Source organism: Bos javanicus, chromosome 1 (genome assembly GCF_032452875.1).
Source record: "Bos javanicus breed banteng chromosome 1, ARS-OSU_banteng_1.0, whole genome shotgun sequence".
Taxonomy (NCBI): domain Eukaryota; kingdom Metazoa; phylum Chordata; class Mammalia; order Artiodactyla; family Bovidae; genus Bos; species Bos javanicus.
In genome coordinates this window covers 99,735,700-99,763,402 of record NC_083868.1, presented here as the reverse complement: position 1 = coordinate 99,763,402, position 27,703 = coordinate 99,735,700, and the positions used below count along the sequence as shown (strand labels likewise).

General features: G+C 35.7%; 1 protein-coding gene across 2 annotated transcripts in view; it reads right to left on the bottom strand.

Annotated features, from left to right (window-relative positions):
- Positions 1–480: 480 nt before the first annotated feature.
- PDCD10 (programmed cell death 10) overlaps positions 481–27,703 on the bottom strand; it is a 51,312-nt gene continuing 24,089 nt past the window's right edge. For both annotated transcript variants that reach the window (XM_061416682.1, XM_061416691.1), the window contains 6 exons: positions 22,071–22,124; positions 15,165–15,282; positions 13,357–13,483; positions 7,975–8,053; positions 7,584–7,666; positions 481–4,380 (listed from right to left, as the gene is read on the bottom strand). In XM_061416682.1, the coding sequence (XP_061272666.1) occupies positions 4,299–4,380; positions 7,584–7,666; positions 7,975–8,053; positions 13,357–13,483; positions 15,165–15,282; positions 22,071–22,124 (543 nt within the window). In that variant the 3' untranslated portion in view covers positions 481–4,298. The remainder of the gene's footprint in view (positions 4,381–7,583; positions 7,667–7,974; positions 8,054–13,356; positions 13,484–15,164; positions 15,283–22,070; positions 22,125–27,703) is intronic.

The window sequence follows — 27,703 nt, the reverse complement described above, 5'->3', positions numbered from 1 at the left end:
TGAGATGGCTGGATGGCATCACCAACTCGATGGACATGAGTGTGGGTAAACTCTGGGAATTGGTGATTGACAGGGAGGCCTGACGTGCTGCGATTCATGGGGTTGCAAAGAGTCAGACATGACTGAGCGACTGAACTGAACTGAAGCAAACTGGGAGGGTTGGTTTCCCTGCATGAATTCTATCTTTTGGATAAGAAAGGAGGGATATGAAAACATATTTTTTTTTCAAAAAAGAAACACGGATAAACATCAAAAAACAGTGGAGTTGGATACCTACTTGGCAGGGTGGGAAGTGGCGCAGAAGGGTATGAGTGACACTTCTCTAGTATACTTTTTGGTACAGTTCTTATGTTTAAGTAACAGTTCTTATGTTTAGAAGCATGCTAATGTTCTATATATTCTTAATAAATAAATGTGTAAGGATGTGAAGTGGGTGGTGTGGGTGAGTCAGGGGAAGGAACCTTAAAGCTGGAAGAAAACTGAAACAAATGAACCCAATTTATTTAGAATAAAGTACATAATCACAGTGAAGGAGAAAAAAAGGATTGACCCAAGTAACTCATAAACACAGAATGTAATTACATATCCTCAGTCTTGGGCAGAGTACAGTGAAAGAACTGTAAATGATCTTATAATCTTTTAAGTGTGCTTTCTACATTGATAGGGCAAAAGAAATTCTAAAACTATTTCAAATATACTATAGGACTGAACAAGTGAATACTGATGTTTCGGGGAGTTGGGATTCTGGGGAAGAGACATAGAAATATGGAATGCGAATGTAAGAGTGAACCCTAGGAGGATGGATTGCAATTGGAGGTATTACTGTGAACTCATGATTTCTGAAATCACACATAATACGCATATAACATGTAAAATGTACATGTACATGCAGATTTGTGTGTACATGTTTGTACACGCACATTTCCTAGTTGTCTGAATCAGCCTAGAAGCAGACAATGTCCAGTAGTAATGAGCCCACTAAGTAGCCAGACCTGTGTATCTCTTATCATTCCTCAGGGTTCCCTGGAAAAACCGCTGATTCCAAATTGTGGGACATACTTAAGATAATGTACTTACGGAAAGAAAAAAAAAAAGATTAAGTGGAAGCCACAAGGACACAGAAGTCAGATTGAAATAGAAGGTCCTCATACTGATCAAATCTAAGACCATTTAAGTATCAAAATAAATAATGAATTATAAGCCATTGAAAAAATAGAAAACCAAAATAAGTTTAAAAATTCATGTGGGTAGATATGGATGAATAAGAGGGTGGAGAGAAAGGAAGGTTCATATTTAGACAGTAGAACAGTGTCAACGGGCATTGGGAAAATCACCATTTTGAAACCATCAAAGTAAAGACTGAATAAGCAAGAATCATCAACGGATACTAAATGCTGGGGGTAAAACACTGATGTTGCTACTTGGCTGCTAATCGTGTGCAGCTCTTTGCGACCCCATGGATTGTAGCCCGCCAGGCTCCTTGTCCATGTGATTTCCGAGGCAAGAATACTGGAGTGGATTAACATTTCCTTTTCCAGGGGATCTTCCCCACTCAGGGATCCAACCTGAGTCTCCTACACTGACAGACAGATTCTTTACCGCTTCCTCAGATCGCTTATCAAGTGCAAGATAAAAACAGTAACTATACATTTGAGAAATTGACCACCACCTTGACCAAGTGACCAAAATTACCATCAGTGAGGAGCAGATGGGTCACCTTATAGTATTCTGACCTAGAATGCATAAATTGAATCTAATCATGAGGAAACCCAAAATAAGGAATATTCTATTATAAAGCAAGGAGTGGGCAAGAGACAGAAGACTATATTTTTCAAAAACACAAGTAAACACCATGAAAGAAAAAAAGCCATGGAAATGACCCAGGGTAAACTGACCCAGGAGTTTAAGAGAAGGAAAACACACAAATGACAAAATAAAAATGGTAAAATCTTAACAGTAGGTCAATCTGGATAAAAGACGTGTTGATGTTCTTTGCACTATTGTTCCTCTTGCTAAGTTTTGGTAAATTTGCCATCAACTTGAAATTATTTCCATATGAAAAGTTAGTAACCAATTAGGAAGGCCTTACACTGGGATACCAACCTCATTTTGCCAAACAAGGTTATCACAATAATGCAATCGTGAAAAAACCCCAAACTACAATTATATCACTGTTTAAAAATACTGTGAGAAGGCATTTTAAACATCTAAAACATAGTTATGGTCTCAAATAAAAGGAGGCCTCTTTAAAATAAATTTAAGATTTATGAAAAAGACTTATCACAATGTCTTTTCTCATTTCTTGCTATGTCAGCTTGGTTAAGGAAACTGTAACTGAACACTGCATTTTAGGCAATGGATAAAGTACAGTTCAGTTCAAAGAGTGTGGAATCTGGAGACAATGTTGAATTCAAGTCCTGGCTCTAGCAATTACCAGTTTTGTAGTTTTGTAACTGAAGCTCTCTTAGCCAGTTTCCTCAACTGCAAGGCAGATGACAAAGTCATAGGACTGCAAAGAGAATTATAAGAAATTGATGACTCTAGAAAAATGCTTGCTACAGAGGTGCTCAACAAAAGTCTCCTTTCTTCCTTCCCTCGGGAGCCACGTTTCTGTTCTCTAGAGTTGTATCTGACTCCCTGACCCCAAAACACAAACCACTAGGATCGTGCAAGAAACTGAATTATCCTGAGACTAAATCTCCTTTCTGGAGGTAAATTTCATGAAAATGGAAAAAAAAAAAAATGGAGATACTGCATAGTAGAATAAAAAGATAAAAACCATTTAAAAAAAAAAAAAAAAGATGAGCTGAGGCATGACTGGTTAACAGGTGAGTTTTCTTAAGGAGGGAAAGAACAGGAAGACAGATAGTACTCGTTCATGTTAGAAAAGTCTGCTGCTCAAAGAAAAGAAAAGCAGTATTTCTTTTCTTCATATATTCACAAGTCTGTTTTGCAAATCACCATTCATCTGCTTCCAAGAGTGAAAAACAGCTTACGCCTAAAATACACAGTATTAAAATCACCAATTATACGTGTTTTACTAGCTAAGTATCACTGAAGAAAAAAAATCAGTATAATGTCTGTAAGTTATGATATTTCATTCAATCGTCTATCAGTTTTTTTGCTTTCTTCCATGTTTCCTGTTTACAGCTAAGTGGATGATTTCCTTTTGTATTGCTAATGACAGCAATTCTTTAAAAATCTATTTTTTAAAATGGGAAAATTTTAAAGAATAAATTGCATTATAGCAAAAAATTTATATTTTCAACAGAAATTAGTTTAACATTTAAAATCTTTATAAAAGATAAACAAATTCTGATTTTTTCCTTTATTTTATCATAATTGAAAAATGAAATCACTTAACATGAATACTTGATACATAATTTCCTTAGAATTTCTCTATGGTGAAACAAAACTGTACATATTTAAAGAGTGTATATAATATTATTAACACTCATGACAATTTCAGACCAACTAGCATTGGTATAGCTTCAAATTACTATTAGTTGTGGCTATTTATGGAAAAAAGGCGCAAAGCTTATTAGGGCCCAGCATACCAGAAAGACTTAATCTTACATTGTCACAGAGCTCAAAAATGGCAGCAGAATGTGAAGACACTACACACTGCCATCTGCTTCTCGTAAGTCTCTTAAAACAAAGGTTGGAAAAATACTCAGTACCTCAAATATAGTAACTAACAAAAATATCTCCATCAACTACTTTTTGCCCAGAGTGATTAAGGACAAAAAATACGAATTCTTGTTGCTTTATTATCCGATAAACTGCTAATAAGCTCCCCTTAGAAGTTCTTTAGACATTACACCAAGTCGTCTTGGTCTTCTGATCATATATATATTCACATATATATATGCATTTTTTCAAGTAAAGAAATGTTTAACAGATGTAAACTATTTATTGAATATTTGCCACCAAATATTGTTAAATACATTATCTTGCAGCATATCGCTTTCAAGTTAAAATGTCAGAAACAAACACCAATATTTACAATTCTTTTAAGGAATGTTATATAATGACACATTAAGGCGTAAATTCTTTTGGCTTATAATTCTTAAAAGAATGATAATAGCAAAAGTGATGCAAAATCTTCAGTGTGAGATTATGATTAAGCTACATTTTACAAAAATATGGTGTAAGATGGCAATAATCCCATTCAACATCCTGGATTATTAAATCCCTTCAGGAGGGACTGATAATTTATACAGTCAAACTTTAAAATTTACAGATAAAGGCAGTCCAATACTGCCACTGAGAAGTACATCTCTTAACATATACAACTCTCAGGCCACAGTTTTGAAGGTCTGAAGTATCAAGTTGGTTTGATGAATTAGTCGGTTGGCACTTATGAACACATTTATTGCCCTGTTTCAAAAAAAAAAAAAAGAGTAAGTATTAATTTTATCCAAAAAATTAATCCTTTAAAAATATTTATACTTAAAATGCCCGACTAGCAGCAGCAATAAAATCTATTTAAGAACAACAACAACAACAAATGCAAGTTAGTACTGAGTAGCAACTTTTATCACAGCTTGGAAGTGTCCTGCATTATTGGAAACTATCTAGGAGTTACTGCCCCCTAGTGGTCCTGGCTGGCAATAAGGTGTTGGTGGGCGGCTAATGATGGGTGGTGCCTCAACAACCAGAGTTCATTTTATAGGTCAAACATGTAACTGGCCAAAGAGGAGGATTCGAACGTAGTCTCCAGCTGTGGTTTCACAGAAGTTATCAAAATAAGACCTGCTAAAATACCATATTCAGTCTCAAAATTTGTATATCAATGGGATGATACTTGGGAAAAGGTTCATTACTTGGAATCTGATTCATCCCTATCCTTACCTTCCTTCAAAAAAAATTGAATTACTTTTAGAATTAATATACTTTTAAAACAAAATAATCATGTGGTTTCAATATTTAAGAGTTGACAATGTGTAAAAGTATGTTCTTAAAAATTACTTCATTCTGAACCACATTTTCTATCAGCCCATCCTCATGTGATCTGGAGCACAGAGCTGATGCTAGTCCCCCTGCATGCCCTTATCAGTTTCTCAGTAGCATAAGCTTGTACAATCACCCCTTAGTATCAGAGAAGGACTGGTTCCAGGAGTCCCCTCAGAAACCAGAATCTGTGGATGCTCAAGTCCCTTATATATAATGGTGTAGTATTTGCAAATAACCTAGGCACATCCTCCAGTAATATCTCTAGATTACTTGTTATTCTTAATATAGTGTAAATGCAATGTAAATAGCTGAAGTACAATATAAATGCCATGAAACTTTCTGGAATTCCTTTCTCCAAAAATTTTCAACTGGTTGAATCCAGGGATTTGGAGTTTCCCAGGTGGCTCAGTGATAAAGAACCAGCCTGCAATGCAGGAGACGCTGGCTTGATCTCTGGGTTGGGAAGACCACCTTCTCCTGGGGAGAAGGCTACCCACCCCAGCATTCTGGCTTGGGAAATCCCATGGACAGAGGAGCCTGGAGGGCTACAGTCCATGGGGGGCAAAAGAGTTGGACACTGAGCAACTAAACAATAACAAAGGGATTTGGAACCTATGGATACCAAGGGCTGACAGTATCTTTATCTTAGGCATTCCTCAACAAAGGGGGCCTAGGAAAAATTAAATGAATCAATGCAAATTCATCCTCCTATTGAAAAATGGCTCAAAGATCAAGCTCTAATTAATAATTTTCAACTTTGAGGACACAGGGAGAAAACTTGTGGTATGTTATTCATATGCAAATAATGGTAAATTAAAGGAAGCTGCTGAACAGAGAAAAAGTAGTAGCAGGGAACCTGAATAATCCATGTGCCTGTTTAAGCTGTTAAAAATAACTTTGGGACTAAGGACAAAGATTTTTAAAAACTGAACCCAAGTGATTCTACTGTACAAACAGGGATGAGAGTAAATAATTTCACATTAATCAAAGTTATGCTCTAAATGAATTTCTACCTTTTAATGTGCTTTTCCCATGTTGTTCTTAATTAATCAGTATCATAAATAATCTCCTTAATGCAAATTATTCTTTTGATGTGCTTTTTGGTTATTTGGACTTAGCAGAGGAGACCAAGGAAAAACAGGTGTAAGTTTATTTTCAGAACACACCTGCCAGCTTATTAAACTAAATCAACAAGGTACATTTTCCTTTACACAACCTGAATAGCAGTATTAAACAACACAAAATTATTAATAATATTTAGCTCAATATCTTTAATTTGTAATAAAATGGAAATATTTCAATCTGTTTGAACTATTAAAAATGACTCTGAAAATCATTATACCATTCTAATGTATTTTATTACTTTTTAATATTACTACAATAATACTGTAATAGTTTGACATGGATATCAGGATCTTACAATGTCAGTGGTGGGACAGGATGTTAAAGCTCCCTGCCAACAATAGCTGAAATAATCACTGTTTATTCTTCTGCTTCAAGCACTGATAGAAAATGGTCTTGTCCACAAAATTCTATTTGAGATACAAAGAATTCTCTATAAAGTATGAGGTTGCAGAAGACATAGCCTTTGGATCAGTTTATACATTGTATGTACATGTGTATTATACATAAATCACATAGTATTTTTTGGTTTTCTAGAATGTTCTGTAGCCGAGTATATGTAGATTTTAAAATAATATCTAATTTACCTTTTTAGTATACTTTCTGTCTTACACAAAGCCTCTCTTCTAGGACAGTGGATCACAACCTTTTGTGGCCCTTTAAAAACACATGAAGTACTTTTAAAAAACACCTGAGCCTAGGCCCACTCAAGCCAATGGAATCAGAAGCTCTGAAGGTGGCGTGTCAAGGCACTGGGATTTTAAAACACTGAATACAAGTGATTTTAATGTGCAAAAAGGATTGAGAACCACTGTTTTAACTATAGTACAACAGTTCTTAACAGACCTGTAGCATTCATATCATCTAGAAATTTCTTAGAAATGTTACTTCCTGGGCCCACCCTAGACCAACAGAATCAGAAACTCTGGGTAGGACCCAAAAACATTTTGTCTATAACAAGCCCTCCAGATGACCCTGAGGCTATTAAAGTTTGAGAATCACTGCTTCAGGGGTTGGTAAAGTAGCCCAGTAAGCCAAATCTCACTACTGTATGGCCTGAAAGTTAGGAATACTTTTACATTTTTAAACAGTAAAAATTTTTAAAAAATCAAAATAATATTATGAGACAGTTGAAAATTATTCAATTCAGTGTCTATAAAGTAAGTGTTTATTAGAACTCAGCCACAAAAATGCTCACTTGTTTCCGTATTGTCTACAGCTGCTTCTGCACTACAGCAGCAGAGGTGAAGTGCTATAGCTGCAACAAGCTCACCAAGTTAAAATATCTGCCATCTGGCCCTTTTCAGAAAAAGTCTGCAACTGCAGCTCCAGACTATAGCCATGGCTGGATTATCAAACACCCCCTTTCCATTTTTAACAGTCTATCTTAGTAGTTCACTTAAGTATTAATAATATAGTAAAAGAGTTAAATATATATGGTTTCAGTATTATAGAAAGCCACATAATTTTATAATTTTAAAAGGGGGATAAATGATAATACTTACTTGCCATCTTTAAAATAGGTTTTCAGAGTATCACTGAAACTTTTAGAGTACTTTACGAATTCTTTCTTTTGGTGTTCGAGTGCCTACAGACATCAAAAATAATAATAATAAAAAAATAAAAAAACAAGTAAGAAAAGAGAAATAACACAAAGGCCAAAGTCAGAGACAGAAGATTACACAGAATTAAGAATACACCTTATATTATAGATAATCAGTTTTAGGAGTATTCACTTAAATACACATTTAACAGCACATTCAAATTCAAGGACAAATCCAGTCATTAATGATACAAAACCATTTTCAATAATTCAACAGTCTTATTATTCAATAAAACAACTAGATGTAAACCAACATCTGAGGTAGCAGCTTGTAAGGTTTCTACTAAACTTACCCTGCGGTTCTGGTATTGGTATTTCTTGAAGACATTGTTTACTGTATCAAGAAGTTCTTTTATTGCACTAGCTATATCCCTGTTGGGTGAGGAAAAAAAAGAATCTTCTTAAAATCAGTTTCATTTGAAAGAAGTCTCTATACACAGCTATGTTTAAGAATCACTATACTTAATTACCATATGAACACTGTATCAAGCCAAATATTTGACTGGCTGGTTAAGTGGGGGATTTAGCCTGTGTCCTCCTGTGATCCCAGCTACTTTTGCACTGCTGAGGAAATACTACACAACTAACATCAACTTTCCCAAAACATTTTCATTTTATTTAGCATTACCTACTCAAATTTATAAGAGACCTCTGACTCATCTTTTCCTGTTATGACTTTTCCTTTCTCATGTAGGTGAATTGAGCAACTGTATTATTCACTTTTGCCATCTCATGAACAATTATATGAAATTTTGCTATTACATGTAACTCATTCCTGTATTTAAAACACTTCAAATTATAGACCTGATAGTTTCGATGTTTAAAATATTTCCTCCTCAGATGTAGCTATTCTCCCTTAAGACACATTTATCTAGCCTCCTCTCTAACAACCACATATTCTCCTCTTTCATATCTTTGCTGTCACTATTTTCCTTAGAAAATATATTTATATTTCTGGGAGAGACAAAATCAGAATATTCTTCTACCTTAACCTTTCCAACAATCATCCTTTGACTACATGTGCATCAGCATTTTTCTCCCTTTTCTAAAGAGAGAAGAAATCAATCATTCTCATTTGAGTTGACTTTTCTTCCTATCCCTGTATCATTTTTAAAAATTCTCATCTTTTCTATGTACGCCCTTTTCAATTTCTGTGTTCTAACTTCATAGCAATATTCTAGCAAACTGAACTTATTGTAATTCTGTATTTTCAAACAGCCTCTCAGTCTCTAAGGCAAATCTTCTCTTTTTCATATCCATTCTCTTAGCTGTTAACTGCTACAAATTTTGCTGTTCAAATGCAATGCAAGTGTAAGGAGATGAATTAGGAAAACATCAGTCTAGACTACCCAAAACACAACCTTTTATTACCTACCTTTTAATCACAAATGTCAGATTTTAGTTATTTCATACTTAAAACATTTCAGCTAAACTATTTAAAGAAAACCAAAAAGCTCCGTGTCCAGATTTTTCTGTGTTTCACAGTTTATTTTTAGTAAATAAGCATATGGAAATTCTAAAAATTACAAATATAAAAGCTTTTAGTATAAAAAAGCATTTTAGCTTATTCTGCAGTAGTAATGACTTTCTAATTCAATATTTCAATAAATATTTCCTTATTACCTCTTGTAAGTCACTCGTTGGTAACAGGCTGAAACATTAAAACATCAGATATTCAAAAAGGACAATAAGTTTACATAGAAATTATACCTGTCCACTCTTTTTTTTTGACCTCTAGTAATAACAATTTTTAGTTACATTAACTGTTCCTTTATGTTTTCAGGAAAGCTGTATCCCTGTATTGCTGTGACAGGCATTAAGCCCCCTACTCCTTAATGACGGTGTCATACAACCATCCTATTATGTGAGAAAAATGACAATTTTAACAAATTAAAAAATGTCCAATCTCTGGATATGGAAGATTCTTCAAACACCTGTGGGTTTGAAGTAAGCTTATTCAAAAGGAATACAATAAAGCAAATTACAGTAATCAGACAGCTGTTTATAAGACAACCATATTTTGTAGTGTACTTTATGGAATATTGGGAATCTGTACTTCAAAAGAGAAAAAAGCTCCCCACATGATTCTGCTGATGAACCAAGTTTGGAAAGTACTGTTTGGGAACTCAGAACCTAACGTTGAGCTTTGATCCACTATTTGCCACAGAGCTTTATAAAGACCAAGATTGTCCCTAGGCCTGGCCTTCTCTAAGATAATCTGCAGCAATTTATGTCAAATATTAGATGATCTGTGTGTACACAGAAATGCATCTTCATTTACAGCACTAAGGTTTGCGCCAGACAAGGTAGTTAACAACCTGAGGGTCTGTGTCCTGAAGAGAAAATACCAGTACACACGCGGGCGCACACGCACACACAACTTCAGACAACTAAACAAATAAAAAACTGAGGAAAACCTGAGGGGTAAAACAATTGTAGTGCATCCCTGGGTTGGGAAGATCCCCTGGAGAAGTGCATGGCAACACACTCCAGTATTCTTGTCTGGAAAATCCCACGGACAGAGGAGCCTGTCACGCTACAGTCTATGGGGTCGCAAAGAGCTGGACACAACGGAGCGACTAAGCACATGCAGAGTTTGGAGTTTATGAATTCTGCGATAAGAGACATATAGGATGGATAGAGTAGGAAGGAATTTTAGCAACTTGCATGTATTTCGTGGGACAACTTTGGGGCAACATATATACTGAAAAGGGCAAGAGGCATCAGAAGAAATGTAATACATCTTACAAAAAACTTGCATGGGACAGTAGAACTTCTGTCACCCAAATTTGTGTAATTATGTTTATACAAACATACTGCAGGAAGGAAATTCCTATGCTGTATGTTCAGTTTGGTCTAGACTGGACACCCCGGAAAAGCTATTTTGAGGCCATCATCAAAACCAACCCTTACAAACCCTCACCTATGAATATTCAAATATAGATAAGGGTAAAGAGTTAAATGCAGAGATTTCTGGACTATTAAATCCAGATTCCACTAGTTATCTATTAATTGGAAAGTATCCTAAGAACTAATTTTATAAAGTATTTGCATAAGCTCAAATGCAGTCAAACAGAAACATTAATCAAATCATTTTTCCTATTCAACTTCATAGAGGGAAAAAACAAATCTTATTTCACAATGCTTTATGTGCTGTGGTGCTAGATTCTGTGCTAGGCACTATGTATACATTTTCAATTCACAACCGTTACCCTCATCTTCACAGGCAGAAACTAGAGTCACAGAAGCTAAGCAACTTACCAACGTCACAAAGCAAACTGTTAGCAAGTCAAACATAGGTTTGCCGGTATATAGAGATATTTGTCATCTGACAGGAGTTACTTTCTCACACAGCATTTTGTACAGTGCTAAGACAGTAAGTATTTGATTTAGGTATATTGAGAAGTATTGTGAAAATAATGAGAGAAGAGGATATTCACCTTAAGTATGAGAAAGTAAAATAAAAACTGCACAATTTGCTGTGCTTGAAGGATAAACTGTTTTTATTTCGGCTCAATTTTATCCACTAATTTGTCAAACAATTAACAGCAGTAACAATATATATCAAAATTTATCTATATGTGTCAGTGATACAAATAGCCACAGCCATCCATGCTAATACACACATGGTTAAATTTCAGTCTTAGAAACAATACATATTATCAACAAAATTTCCACAGCAAGTTATCCCTCTTAAAATGGATACAAAATAAATTTTAATTGCCAGTAATCTTAATTCAGTTGTGCGGAGCACATTCCAGAAAACAGAACTGAAATACTATTATTGCCCCATAAATGAGAGACAAGACCCTAATTCAGCCTCTGTCAATGACTAAGGACAAGGCTCAGAGACTCTTGACATCAACTTCCTTATGATTAAAATGTGGCTGGTAATAAAGTAGTTTTCAAACTCTCTCTCTTTACAGTAACAATGGGTTTGGCAGAGATGAGTCCGGGAGTCCTTGAAGTGGAAAGAGGGTATCAAAATAGCAGGCTGAGGGTTCTGGGCATACCATCTCACTTCCAGCTTCAACCACAACGCTATTTTCCCTCTTACCTACTGACATCCAATATACAGGATGTCCTTTACCAGGCCTCTTCTAAACAGCAGAAACATTCTTTTTTTCAATCACTTGATTAGACTGACATTATGAATCTCTATGATTGGCAAGCACCAGAGAAGTCCTTGGAGTCAGACTGCTTAAGTTCCAACCAGGTTATAGAGATGTAGCATATGATTATCGAAATAAATTATATTATTTAAAAATTCTAGAAATACGTGTTTAAACAGCTGTGTTTGAGATCACTGACAATTATCCTTTTACAGGCCAAACATGTTCACTTTACACAAAACTAAAAATAAAAATCTGTAATAAAAACTATTAAAGAAAGCTGAGGCTTGCCAATAAAAGTAAAAATATTTACCTTAAGGTCTTAGTCTCAGTGACATGGACTTTGACTAGTCAATGGAGTCTTTTGTACTTTCTGATACTCAATCAGAGGACCAAAAAGAACACAGTCATTCCTTGATAGCCGAGTTGGTACCTATTACCATCATTTTCTAAAATGGGTCACACTCCTCCCTCTATCCCAATAAAATGTAGCCAATCAGCTAAAATATAATTTTGCTATGTGAATTACAAACACTCTTCCTGTGAGATGTATGGTAATATTTATTCCAGGGGAGCCTCCTTCAGTTCTTGAAAGATATAATGTTATGTTGCAGCTTCTTCCAGAAAAAAATCTGTGCTAAATCCTTCCTTTCTAGCAATTTTTTACACAGTCTGGTTCCAGTAGTGCTTACCTGCTTTTTTAAACTTGTTTTAATTGGAAGATAATTGATTTACAGTACTGTGTTGGTTTCTGCCATACAACAACATGAATCAGCCACATGTAGACATTTGTCCCTACCCTCTTGAACCTCCCTCCCACTCCTTTCTAGCAATTTCTACTTGTTTCACAAAAGGTTGCACTGATAGTCCCACTAGTTATTCCCAGTTTTGTGTTCTACCCATTGAGGTGAAATAAAATTATCAGATTCTTTAGTTTAAAAATACTCATCTAGAAATTACGTTTGGAGTTCCCTTCTGACTCCTCCACCCTCTCACCCCTGAGAATGCCCCTGGGTGGAGGTGCTATGTCCCTGTTTGAGAAGAACCCTTCTTGCTGCTGCCCCATCAGCATGCTTCCTGGCTGAACTGAACTGTGTCAGCTCAATTTCTTTCACTCTACATCCCAAATACAAGAATTTTGGGAGGTTCACAATTTGGTCAGTATTAGAAAGTGTTATTTACAACTAAGAGTACACCATTGTGCTAATAACGTGAACTATTTCTGAAATAAAAAACAGTATTTGTACCCTTTGTTATCAATCTCTTCAACTACCCTCTTCACTTTAATCTGACATTTACATTCTTCCACTTATGAAGTTCAAACTGCATTCTAGTTTATGTACATTCCATTCTCTGCTTTTAAATGAAACATTCTAAAATATTTTACTATACTCAGAAGCCAGAGACAGTTTAGAAATTAATAAAAAATATGGTAATTTTCAAATTTTTAATTTCAAATTAATATTTCAACTTAAAATTAATGTCATACCACAGTAAAACATCTAAAATGAGTGGTCCTTTTGAAGTACTTAAAAAAGAAGAACCAAACAAAAAGCTGCTTACTTGATTGTCTGCAGAAACCTCACTCTGTCGTTGATCTCATCTGGGATCTTGCTGAGAATTTGTTTAAGTGCTCGTGCCTTTTCATTTAGGTCCTGGAATTCTGGCTCTGGTCGTTCAATCATATACTCTGATGAAATAAATACGTAGTAAAAAACATTATGCAACTTGCTGCCAAATTCAAGTCTAAGAATTTCCAATGTGTTGGTCAAGGAGGTGAGAGGGGAGATAAAAGGCTAGAAAACTAGGAAGAACAAGGTTGCAAAGCAGAATTAATTACAGTTTAACTCAGTTCAGTAGTTGTATTAGTGTCCCTCCAAGTAAAATATCAGAAGATAAAAAAATGAACATCTTCAATATGGGATAAATGGAAATTCCATGAAATCTTAGAAATAAATAAAATTTTAAAGGAAGGCTTAATCAAATTTTTCAGGCCTCTCAAGTTACATTTCACAAGGAACATTGGTAAGTAATGACATTTGTAACAAATACAATGGCAATATATATCTGCCAATGGTGAATATGAGTTTAATTAAAGAAACCTCTACATTCAACATACAACGGCTCATTACATCAAAACTCCAAACCTACTAAAGTCTTCAGCACATTCTTGAAATCTCACTTAAAACAAAAATACCACCAAAGAAAGTCCAACATAAGGCTTGGTATCAAAAAACAGCAACTTCGGTAAGGAAGTTTAGTCAGATGCAGCAAAGGCAAAAACTTCACAACCAGATTCACCGTAGGCTTGGAAACATTACAACTCTACCAACTCATCAATACAACCTGGCCTGACAGGCTGCAGGTGCTCAATCCAGAATAATAATGAGGGCTTTCTCATAATTTACAGAATCAGTTAAAACATCTATTTTTGTTCTCCCTTAATAAACATGAGATATTATACCTCTATGTTTTTCTAAATTACAGGGAAAATGACTACTATATTTAAGTGAAACCCAGGGCTTTCTAGGTGGCTCAGTGGTAAAGAATCCACCTGATAATGCAGGAAATGCAGTAGACAATGGGTTCGAACCCTGGGTCGGGAAGATCCCCTGGAGAAGGAGATGGCAACCCACTCCAGTATTCTTGCCTGGAGAATCCCACGGACAGAGGAGCCTGGTGGGCTACAGTCCATGGGGTTGCAGAACTGGACATGACTTAGTGACCAAGTACACAAACATTTCTAATCATTTTAAAAAGCAAAAATGTGAAAAGAGGCCAAAAGGATGATTAGTAATATTGTTCTCTCAAACCTACATTTGAATACAATATTGTAATTAGCCTCCAATTAAAATAAATAAATTTATATTAATAAATAAGTAAATAAATAAAAAGCAGAGACATTACCTTGCCAACAACGACAACAAAAAAACCCCCCACAAACATGCTATACCAAAGTTTAAAAAGAAGAAACTCATTACTTTCAAACTGGTATCTACATAAACTCAACACAAAATAAAACCACCATTCCAAAGAGCTTGTCTCTTCATTAAACTAGAACTCATCAAACGTATTAATTAATAGGGGGAAAAATAAACCATGCAGCATAAACAAATGCTTTACTTCTAGTAACTCAATCTGACAAAAAATAAAAAGAACTACATTTCTATTTTATATGGGTTCGTACCTCCTGCGCCAACCCCCCATTTTCATTTCAAAATAATAACAATAACACTAACAGTAAGAGGGAAGGGAGGAGAAGGGAAAGGGGAGAGGAAGGGAGGAGAGGAGCCACTTTTATCAAATAAGAAAGATTTGGAGGAAGAGCTTTTCAATATCTGTAAGAAAACTAAACAAGACTTTCTGATTACCTTCTACATCATCAGCTGCCATTCGAAGAAGGGACTCTGTGAAGTTGACTTCTACACTTTTTTTCTCTAAAATTTTCATAATTATGTCTTGTGTGAGTCCCGGATTTTCTTTTTCAGCCTATAAGAAAGAGAAAGCTAGTTTTGAAATACAGAAACTGAATCAATATTTTAAAGCCAAAACCTAACCATTCAGAATCTCTTAGGACCTCCTTAAACTGATCAACTTACAAATAAGGGCAGAAATTTTGCAAAGCAAGCGTCGTGATGCCATTCACTTATGTGTGGGGAGAGTTTGTGCATCCATAAATTACTACAGTCAAGATCCAAACTTCCATCTGAACATAATGTACTTAACATTTCCTACTTCTCATTTATACTCTCTTGCAATCAAACTAATAACAAACATAGAAATGAAGAGTAAATATACGTACAGGATATATGTACATAAAGACAGTTTTTCAATTACCCTTTTCAAGAGTTTAAAAACACTGAAGATTTTTAGCTCTTTTTCATTAAGCAATATTTCAACTTGAAAATCAAACAGTAACTCATCTCACCAATTTTTTTCCTTCAGATTCTCTGCATTTAAATTAACAAACTTTCAGGAAAAACAACAACAAAAAAAAACCAGGATTCATTTTGGAAGTTTTATTGAAGCTATATGATTCCTTAACTACATTCTCACACAATGATTTTCATTTCCTACTTTATTTTTGCAGCAAGAATATTATTTCCTTCACTAGCTTTCAGAAAACCATTAATCCTTTTACTACCTCCTGAGCTTGTTTCACTAATGAGCTTGCATTGATTCTGTTACTTAAATTCCCTAGGGCACTAAAATCTTCTAGCCATTTCAAGATTGAACATAAAAAGTCCTGAGTTTACCAAAGTTAGTTTTCAAGATTTGGATCTTCCCTTGTAATTCTGCCCCATTTTACTGTTTAAAAAATTTTTTTAATCACACTCTGTTTCTTTTAGGATGCCTGGCCAATTTTAATCATTATGCTGATGATTTCCTCTTTTTTTTGCCCTGGTACTACATAGTAAATATGATCTATCAAATGGCAATTTATTTGCCTCCTGACGGACCAAGTTATGTTTAGCCTCTGCCTCCTCAGTTCTGGAACCACTGCAGTTTTAGCTTTCTTCAGCTCTTTACATTATAACATCTTGCTTCTTATTAGATTTCAAGTACCAAAAACTGAAAGGTTGTGGAATGAAAGCAGAAAAGAAAACACACACATTTAGTTCAATCCTGGGATCATTTTAACTGTTGTCAAATGCTTACAGGAAAGTCATTTAGACAGATAATAAAGTATGTCCTACTGATTTCTTCTTTAAAATCTGTTTAATTTTCCCTCTCATGAATGTATTTAAGAATCTATTTTAATAAAAAGAGTTGTTGAAAGATAAGCTGTACAAAAAAGGCTTAAGATGGTGTCAACATTATTAATTTGGTAAACTGCCACAAAATAACATAGTTATTTGGTAAGAGTGAAACAAGCCAGTATTTGGTAAGAGTGGTTTATTTTCTCTGAGTAACATTAAATCTACCTACACAATGAATTATCTTAGAAAGTGGGGGATTTTCTATGTGCTTCCAGAGAATGTCAACAGAAAAATACAACTTCTTTGGTTAAGTTATAATAAAGTACGGAAAAAATAAAACACTTCTGCAAGTCTGAGAAGAACGCTTTCAGTACCCAGTTCGTCTGGAGCCCTCACATGCCATAGCTGCAGCATTAGAGTCCTCACAGACATCCCTACTCTTTCTTAGTTCAGTGTTCTCAGTGCCAGAAGAAATACCGAAATACCTAACACTGCTGTGCAGTAAATAAAGTTCAAACAACTTTAGTAAGTACTTACGTCCCAACAACTCAATAGCCTTTAAAAATCACATGAATTGAAAGAAAAATATTTATTCTTAAATAACCATGATTTATTTTATTAATGAGATGTGAGAACCTGTTGGGCACTGCACGATTTCTCAAATGTTATTCATTTCCTACTATACATTGATTTTCTTGTGAACTTGCTTTCTATCAACAGCAGTTTCACAAAGATATGACATCACTGAAAGGAATGCAGCCCAGTTGAAGATGTTGAAACTGCAAACTATCTCGAGCTAGTAGTTCACACAGTGTCAAGCTAATGTTGAAATCACTCTATTCCTTCACATGTTTAAAATATCTCATGACCCCCTCTGAGTTTTCTGCGGGGTCCTGAGGTAGCTTGGCACATACTCTGGGAACAGTAGTTTAGCATCTTCTGGCTGACGTCCTAGTTATGCTACTTTTTATCTTAGAGGCCTCAAACACAACCAGGGACTCTAACTGAAAAACCCTTAAATCAGACACTGTACCTATACCTTCAAGTTTTCCTTCAGAATACAATCTTAAACTTTGTGCTATCCAACTTTTATGAAAAGCCAAGGGCAGAAATACCCTCTCTTGGGATCAATGATCCTTAACATTATCAGAAACCTCCCAGAGGGGAAAGCAGGATTGATATCATAAGAGATAATAATCACTAGTATCTTGGGAAAAATTATTTTTCTCCAAATAACAAAAATAGGTATTAAAGCTTGATAAATATCACTGGTGCTATGAACCAAGAACTGGAAACATGAAAATATAACTGGATATAAATACAGACATATGGCTAGGCATGGTTTTTTTCCAAGTAAATTAAAGTTTAAAAATCACAAAAATCTTAATGTTTTTAATGCATGCCCTCCTTTAAAATCATTTGAAATTTTTACCAAACAGAATACAGTAATTAAGAATAAATCAATGCAAAACTAATATACTTTCCTCCAAATAATTTTCACTATCCCTAATTAAAAATCAGTGCCATGCTGTTTACAACAGCTAGGACATGGAAGCAACCTAGATGTCCATTGGCAGACGAATGGATAAGAAATTTGTGGTACATATACACAATGGAATATTCAGTTCAGTTCAGTCACTCAGTCATGTCCAACTCTTTGCAACGTCATGGACTGCAGCACGCCAGGCCTCCCTGTCCATCACCAACTGCTGGAGTTGACTCAAACTCATGTGCATTGAGTCGGTGATGCCACCTAACAACCTCATCCTCTGTCGACCCCTTCTCCTCTTGCCTTCAATCTTTCCCAGAATCAGGGTCTTTTCAAATAAGTCAGTTCTTCACATCAGGTGGCCAAAGTACTGGAGTTTCAGATTCAGCATCAGTCCTTCCAATGAATAGTCAGAACTGATTTCCTTTAGGATGGACTAGTTGGATCTCCTTGCAGTCCAAGGGACTCTCAAGAGACTTCTCCAACACGAGAGTTCAAAAGCATCAATTTTTCAGCACTCAGCTTTCTTTACAGTCCAACTTTCACATCCATACACGACGACTATTGGAAAAACCATAGCTCTGACTAGATGGACCTTTGCCGGCAAAGTGATGTCTCTGTTTTTAATATGCTGTCTAGGTTGGTCATAACTTTTCTTCCAATGAGCAAGCATCTTTTAATTTCATGGCTGCAGTCAGTATCTGCAGTGATTTTGGAGCCCCCAAAAATAAAGTCTGTCACTGTTTCCACTGTCTCCCCCATCTATCTGTCATGAAGTGATGGGACCAGATGCCATGATCATAATTTTCTGAATGTTGAGCTTTAAGCCAACTTTTTTACTCTCCTCTTTCACTTTCATCAAGAGGCTCTTTAGTTCTTCTTCACTTTCTGCCATAAGGATGGTGTCATCTGTATATCTGAAGTTATTGCTATTTCTCCCAGCAATCTTGATTCCAATTTGTTTCATCCAGTCCAGCGTTTCTCATGATGTACTCTGCATGTAAGTTAAATAAGCAGGGTGACAATACACAGCCTTGACGTACTCCTTTCCCTATCTGGAACCAGTCTGTTGTTCCATGTCCAGTTCTAACTGTTGCTTCTTGATCTGCATATAGATTTCTCACGAGGCAGGTCGGGTGGTCTGGTATTTCATCTCTTGAAGACTTTTCAACAGTGTGTTGTGATCCACACAAAGGCTTTGGCATAGTCAATAAAGCAGAAGTAGATGTTTTTCTGGAATTCTTTCACTTTTCTGATGATCCCACATATGTTGGCAATTTGATCTCTGGTTCCTCTGCCTTTTCTAAATCCAGCTTGAACATCTGGAAGTTTGCGGTTCATGTACTTTTGAAGCCTGGCTTGGAGAATTGTGAGCATTACTTTGCTAGTATGAGATGAGTGCAATTGTGTGGTAGTTTGAGCATTCTCTGGCATTGCCTTTCTTTGGGACTGGAATGAAAACTGACCTTTTCCAGTCCTGTGGCCACTGCTGAGTTTTAGAAATTTGCTGGCATATTGAGTGCAGCACTTTCATAGCATCACCTTTTAGGATTTGAAATAGCTCAACTGGAATTCCATTACCTCCACTAGCTTTGTTCATAGTGATGGTTCCTAAGGCCCACTTGACTTCGCATTCAGGATGTCTGGCTCTAGGTGAGTGATCACACCGTCCTGAATGGAATACTACTCAGCATTACAAAGAACACATTTGAGTCAGTTCTAATGAGGTGGATAAAACTGGAGCCTATTATACAGAGTGAAATAAGTCAGAAAGAAAAACACAAATATAATACATTAACACATATATAAGGAATTTAGAAAGATGGTAATGATGACCCTATATGCAAGACAGCAAAAGAGACACAGATGTAAAAAACAGACTTTTGGACTCTGTGGGAGAAGGCAAGGGTGGAATGATTTGACAGAATAGCACTGAAACATGTATATTACCATATGTGAAATAGATGACCAGTCCAAGTTCGATGCGTGAAATAGGGCACTCAAAGCTGGTGCACTGGGACAACCCAGAGAGAGAGGATGGGGAGGGAGGTGTGAGGCGGGTACAGGACGGGGGGACACAAGCACACCCATGGCTGGCTCACGTCAATGTATGGCAAAAACCACCACGACATTGTAAAGTAAATAGCCTCCAATTAAAAAAAAAAAAAAAGAATCGGTGCCATGAATAAAATTTATCCAGATCTATCATATTTAACCAGATTTATAACCACATACTTTAAACAGTTTGCTTTTTAATTATACTTTAGAGTTAAAATGTCAGCTTATATATAAGGATATTACAAGGAAAAGCTTAATAAAGTTCATTATTTTATGTCTTTTATGACTGTCAGTGGGTATATAATAAATACTTCAGAGTGAGTCGTCCTTATGAGGACACACAGGAGAAGTTTCTCTCTCTTCTTGGTATCAGAAAAGCCAAAAACCCTTTTGCCTTATCAATATTGTGGTGTGTAACAGATCACTTTTCCTTCTTTGGCCACAAAGATGGTTAAAATAGTCCCTATGATGCCACCCTGACAACCAAATATACCATTAAAAATCACACTGATACTTAATGCAAAGAAGAAAACGAAAAACAAATAAACAACAAAAAACTCCACTAAGGACGGTGCTACTTCATTCATTCTCTTCATTAATCCAATGATTTGGCAGGATATATTTAAATAAAATTAGTATGCCTGTGTATACGGGCACTGCATTTAGAGTATTACATCAAAATAGTACTGATCAATACACAAAATGTAATTTCTAGTAGTGAAATAGATGTCTAACGGCATTATTTATGCTACCAGGTAAGCAAGGTATCAATAAGCTAACCTCTGCCATAAAAAGAAATCAAGCTGAATATTCACAGTTTCAACTCCAATGAGACTCAGCTATAAATTTATTCTAGATTTAAACATTAAAATACTTGAAATATAAGTTGTTTTAGCTACTGAAGGGAGAAAACACACAAAAAGTAAATAAAAATCAAAATTTTGGGTATCCTGATACGTATTTAGGTCTTCCCAGGTGGCGCTAGTAGTAAAGAACCTGCCTGCCAGTGAAGGAGATATAAGAGGATCAAACGTGGGTTGAATCCCTGGGTCGGGAAGATACCCTGGAGAAGGAAATGGCAACCCACTCCAGTATTTTTGCCTGGCGAATCCCACGGACAGAGTAGCCTGGCAGGCTACAGTTCATGGTATCACAAGAGTCAGACACAACTGAAGTGACTTGGGATGGATATGTATTCAGGATGAAATGGATTAAGTCTTATATGAAAGGCTGCATTCAGTAAGTGGAGTAGGGCTATCCAATAGAAATATTTGGTAGGAGCCTATCTGATTTAAAATTCTTAGTAGCCACATTAAAAAAATAGAAAAAACAAATGAAGTTATTTTAAAAGTACACCCAAAATATTATCATTTCAACATGCAATCAACATAATACATATTACTGAGTTGCTTATAAACCTGGAGTACAACTCAATTTGAACTTGCTATGTTTTAAATGCTCAACAGCAACATGTAAGCTAGGGATTATCAACTTAATATCTTCAGGGCAATGAAACAATAAGACAATGAAAAAGTTCACCCTGAGTGACTCAGCTGATCCTCAAAATATCCTTGATGTGATCAACACAGAGCTCTTATTTTCCCACTCAAAACACAGTTTTACACTTATGTTCTATAGTTAAAAACAGCATGAAGAAAATCTTTGGGTTTAACTTTATAAAAGTTTTGAATATGTCAAATAAAACAGAATTTTAAAATATACTCTAAAGCTAAAGAGAAAACATTCTGAAGAAGTCAGTTTAAAAGCACAAAGTGATGAACAGCTGAATGCTACTGAAAGAGCACTTGTTCCAACTCACTTTTTAGAAGTGTTTTAAGCTTTAAAAGTGTAACACTAACACAGGCACAAGATGACTGAAAAGGTTTTCACTAAACAGCAGAACAAAAACAAAAGAGAAAGGTACCCAAAAAGAAAGGTTAAAAAAATAAACTGACATTTATGACATGGTATTTAGATTTCTTTATAAGATACATTTCAACCACCATAATAATAAATTATCTGTGCCTCACCTTAATGAAAGCTGCTCTCAGTGTCTGAGCTGCGGACAGATTTACTCGTTCTAGCTGCAATAAAAATTTTAAATCATTAATATCAGTTTTCTGGAAAAAATACATTTCTGATACTGCATGTTAAAGTAATCACACTGATACACCCATCAATTAACAAACATAACTTGCTAAAGATTCTGAATCAACATAATTCTTCAAATAGATCATCTAAAATTTTCATTAGAAAGGATGAAAAATTTAAGGTATGTGTATTAGTCCCTTATTTATTCCTTTGGGGCTTCCTAGGTGGCGCTAGTGGCAAAGAACATGTCAACCAACGCAGGAGACTTAAGAGATGCGGGTTTGATTCCTGAGTCAGGAGGATCTCCTGGAGGTAAGCATGGCAACCCACTTCAGTATTCTTGTCTAGAGCATCCCATGGACAGAGGAGCCTCGTGGGCTAAAGTCCACAGGGTCGCAAAGAGTTGGACACAACTGAAGCGACTTAGCACACATCACCTTAAAGACTGATTTAAGATAAGCACAGAATTCAAAATAGTCTATGTCCCTAGTAGAAATAAACATATTCACTTAAATTTTTGAAAATGGGAGGATTCAAGATTAACTTTCAATGTTCAGTTAAAAAGAGATGGCAAATTATGTGTGTATCGACTATAAAATGACCAAAACAAAGAAAATATGTATTACTTAAGATTTTTTGTATTTACTACCTTACCCTTTTATTTTTTTAATTGGAGTACAGTTGGTTGACAGTATTGTGCCAATCTCTGCTGTACAGGAAAGTAACTCAGTTATACACATACATTCTATTTTTAATATTCTTTCCCATTACAGTTTATCCACTGCATATATAGATTACAATATATCCATTGTATATATGTACCACATCTTCTTTACCCATTCATCTGTTGATGGACATGTAGGCCGTCTCCATGACCTGGCTGCTGTGAATGGTGCTGCTATAAACACAGGGGTGATGCATCTTTTTGCATTATAGTTTTGTTCAGGTATATGCCCAGGAGTGGGATTGCTGGATCATATGGCAATTTTTAGTTTTTTGAAGAACCTCTACACTGTTTTCCATGGTGGTTACAACAACTTACATTCCCACCAGCAGTACAGGGGGGTTCCCTTTTCTCCACACCCTCTCCAGCATTTTTATTTGTAGATACTTTAATGATGGCCATTCTGATTGGTGTTAAGTGGCACCTCACTGTAGTTTTGATTTGTATTTCTCTAATAATTAGTGATGTTGACATCTTTTCATGTTGCCTATTGGCTGTCTGTATGTCTTCTTTGGAGAACTGTCTATTAAGATCTTCTGACAGTTTTTCAATTGGGTTGTCTTTTTGTTGTTGAACTGTATAAGCTGTTTGTATATTTTGAAGATTAAGCCCCTGTCTGTAGCATCATTTGCAAATATTTTCTCCCATTCTGTAGGTTGGTTGTCTTTTCATTTTTTTATGGTTTCCCTTTGCTGTGCAAAAGCTTGTAAGTTAGATTAAGTCTCATTTATTTTTATTTCTAGTGCCTACTACCTAACTCTTTTAAAACTGCTTCTTCATCTCCTCAGTTAGGCATTAAACTAAGGTAAGTCTTTTTTTTAATTAATTAGAAAACAGTACTGATAAAAGGTTTGTTACTTAAATTGAAGACTGTGGGTCATCTGGATTTTACAGATGTTTATATCTGTCTTCTTTTTTTTTAATCAGAATTAAAAAAATGGCTACCAAAAGTCCTGAATTGAAAGTTTAACTCAAATGCTTTTAACTTTTATTATCAAATGTATAAGGATTATAATTCTGAAAGATAAATGTCCTTATTAAACACTGTATAAGTTGCTTTTCATTGGGCTAAAGAAGGTATACAATTTCATAAAAGTTACTACATTTTTTGAAGAATTAATTGCCAGGCTTAAAATAACTAGCTTCAGTTAAAATCAGATTTTGTTAGTTCCTAAGAATTAGGCCAGTTAACTCAATAAAACTCAATGTATGTATTTTTTATTTGGGATAATATTAAACCTTCAAAAGCAATGTAATCTTTGTAGATTTTTATGCAAGTATAATATTTCTAAAAAAACCTTATGGTTATAGATCACATAATGATTTCATTATGCAATAACTATTATTTTCAATTCTTTAAGGCAATGAAAACAGTTTTACACACACACATACAATTTAGTGACTCTCCAAACAGTTTAAATTAATTTATTTTCTAAATAAGACAGAAATGCCAAGAACCTTATCTCCCTGTGAGTTACTTGCCTTAACAAAAAGAAAAGCATCAAAACTGGCCAAGATTAACAATTTATCTCCAAAATAAACAATGGGCCATTCAATTTAGTATTTATTTAACTTGGCTTCTACAAACCTTGTAAAATCTAACACTGCCCTGGTAAGTAAAAGGAAAGACACAAGGGGATCCAGGTAGGCAAAAATAGCAAGTAAGCAACTAAATAAGATATTAATTAACTAATGAAGGTATACCTCCAAGAAATTAAAATTTCCTCTTCCACCAAATTCACTTAATTATAATGAATCACAAAGATATAGTAATATAGTTCTTCTGATCTCAAGTTCTTATTGTACAAGGGAGGCAGAGGGAGACAGAATGAATGTTTCCTCCCTGACAGGAACCCATTTCCTTGTTCGGGTTTACACCACACTGACCTCTTTAACCAAGTCAAAGGTCTGAGTCAGATGAGTGCCTTTCAAGTATCAGCATTAACTCACTCTGTACTGCCCTAACTGGTATATGAAAGGGTCAATGCAAGTAAAAGGGGCCGCCAGTCAGTGAGGAACTATATAGTTAGCCAAGATAGACATCTACAGCTCTAGATTTCTAGATTAAGTTTACATATGTGTATCTTAGAAAGGAGAGAAAGCTCAGACTTAGCATACTGAATCAAGTCAGTGATCTGGGAAGCACCTGACAAGAACTCCACTGGGAGTCATTTGGGATACAGTATTTACCCACACATCTTGCAATAATCCCACCAGGATTTATTACTCATAAGATATTCACAATGCCCAGGCAATACCAGGCATATAGGCACCTACATACATTCAAAAAATACTTTGAATGAAACTTAACCTTTCATCCATAAATTTACCTAAATTGTTTTTTAATATATTTATAATTTCAGCCTCTAATACTCAAGTAGCACAGTATGTTTACACCTTCCCTATTATAATGGGCTTCTATTTTAGGCCTCTCACATGTGATAGATGATTTCATAATAAAATCATGTTCACCTTACCTGTACTTTTCATTAAAGTATCAGGTTCCAGTAATATACCAGTAACAGCTACCACTGTACTAAGCACATATTATGGACTTAATTATGTATTTTTATAGAGTATCTCTAACTAACCCTCATAATAAATCTGTAACTATCTATCATCATCTCCATTTTATAGAGGAATAAACTCAGTTTGCATAAATTTTCCCAACATAAAAGAGCTAAAAAGTACAGAAACAGGCTTCATACCAGATCTGTCTGGCTCTAAAACCAATACACAAGCCACTTAGCTCCCTGTATGCACCCACCCTGTACTCACCCTTTACAGGCTGGCTTCTGTCCCATCACTGAATCTCTTCAACTGCTTAAAAACCAACAATGTACTGAGTTTCTACCATGTGAGAGAAGTCAGTTTGAGAGATACAAAGAAAGAGACTATATTCCTGGAGCCCCAGAAGACTAAGTAAGTAGCTACAAAGAAGCTGATGGGATCACTGTCAGCTGAAGTAAAAAGTATGAAGATGAGAGCTAAACTGGTCCTTGAAGAATGTGACCTCCTAAAATCCTCCTCCTTAGTGTTTCTTCAGGGTTGCTAGCACCCTGTGGATATAATGACGGTTATGTCAGTTTGGAACAGATAATAATATCCACTTTGTTTCCAATACTTCTACTACTGGGTCCAGTATTTTTTTAGCTTTTGGGATAATGGTCTTTGACTGGTGTATGTTTAAGGAGCCAGTGGAATCATTTTTCAGCAGTGCCTGACAGTGCATATACCATATTTTAAATCCAAAGAAAAAGGAAAGGGATATATGATGACATTTTTGTACTAATGGATACTGGGACATGGAGAGGCACTCCTGGATCTCTGCCATGTTGGCTTTCCATGCCGCCAGTAAAAAAGTTAAGAGAGAGGGAATCAGAGTAAGAGAAAAGGGCACATAACACCTCTCCTCCCTTAGAGACGAAAGTGCAACTGGAGGGAAACTATAGGCTGGGTGAGCTTAACATTAAGGTCTCACCTCAACCTCACATTTTGTCTCCTTCTCAGTTGTGTGAGCTCCTCCTGTAACTTACTCTTCACAGCTTTTGCATCCACTTACTGCTGCTGCTGCTGCTGCTGCTGCTGCTAAGTTGCTTCAGTCGTGTCCGACTCTGTGCGACCCCACAGACGGCAGCCCACCAGGCTCCACCATCTCTGGGATTCTCCAGGCAAGAACACTGGAGTGGGTTGCCATTTCCTTTTCTAATGCGTGAAAGTGAAAAGTGAAAGGGAAGTCGCTCAGTCACAACCCCATGGACTGCAGCCCAGCAGGCTCTTCCATCCATGGGATTTTCCAGGCAAGAGTACTGGAGTGGGTTGCCATTGCCTTCTCCACCACTGTTAACTAACTGCAAACTTTTCAAACTTAACTTTTTGGATCATTTCTAAACATATTTTAAAAGCTTATATAATTTTGAATCCATAGAGTGCTTTTATTATATCACTCCCTCTAGAAATAACAGTTCGTTTCTGTACTTTATTTTCTAGTATCAAGCCAATTTCTTTTTTTAAAAAAAATATAAAAAAAATGTTTGATCACGCTATGCAGCATGCAGGATTTTAGTTCCCTGACTAGAGACTGAACCCCAGTCCCCTGCAGTAGTGGCTTGGAGTCTTAATCACTGGACTGCCAAGGAGTCCCTCAAGCCAGTTTCTTAAACCTGAAATTAAAAAAATATATATCCACTTAACACTTGCATTGGAGAAGGAAATGGCAACCCACTCCAGTGTTCTTGCCTGGAGAATCCCAAGGACTGTGGAGCCTGGTGGGCTGCCGTCTATGGGGTTGCATATAGTCGGACACGACTGAAGTGACTTAGCAGGAGCAGTAATACTTTAGTATCAAGTTTTAAACAGTCTTACAAAACCTTTTAAGTTTTTTTTTTTAGGTCAAAATAATTATAATTAATTAGTTGGTTCCAAATTGTCTATAAAACCTGCTTCCTCAAAATCAGGCCTATTTCCCCCACACTGATACCTTCTCCCTTTTTCCCACCCTCCCCTCAATGCCATCAAGATTACTGACCATATTCTTTAAAAGAAAGTTAAAATGAGCCACGAATAAAAACTCCACACACATCTCTTGTGATTCAAATGATGAAGAGAAGAGTTAGGTTAAAAAAAAAAAAAAAAAGCCAGAACAAAAACAGAAGTAGACAGAATCGAGAGGCCACTCATTAAATTTTACGAGTTTACAAAGGCAAAGTGCAATCATCTGTTCTGTACATAGTAAGTCCAATAACTGGCTCTAAAAGAATCAGTTTCTGGGATTGCTAAGTTGTCTAGCAAAAAAATAAGCAGAGCCATCTAACTACTGTAAGAATATCCCACTAAAACATTGCCTAA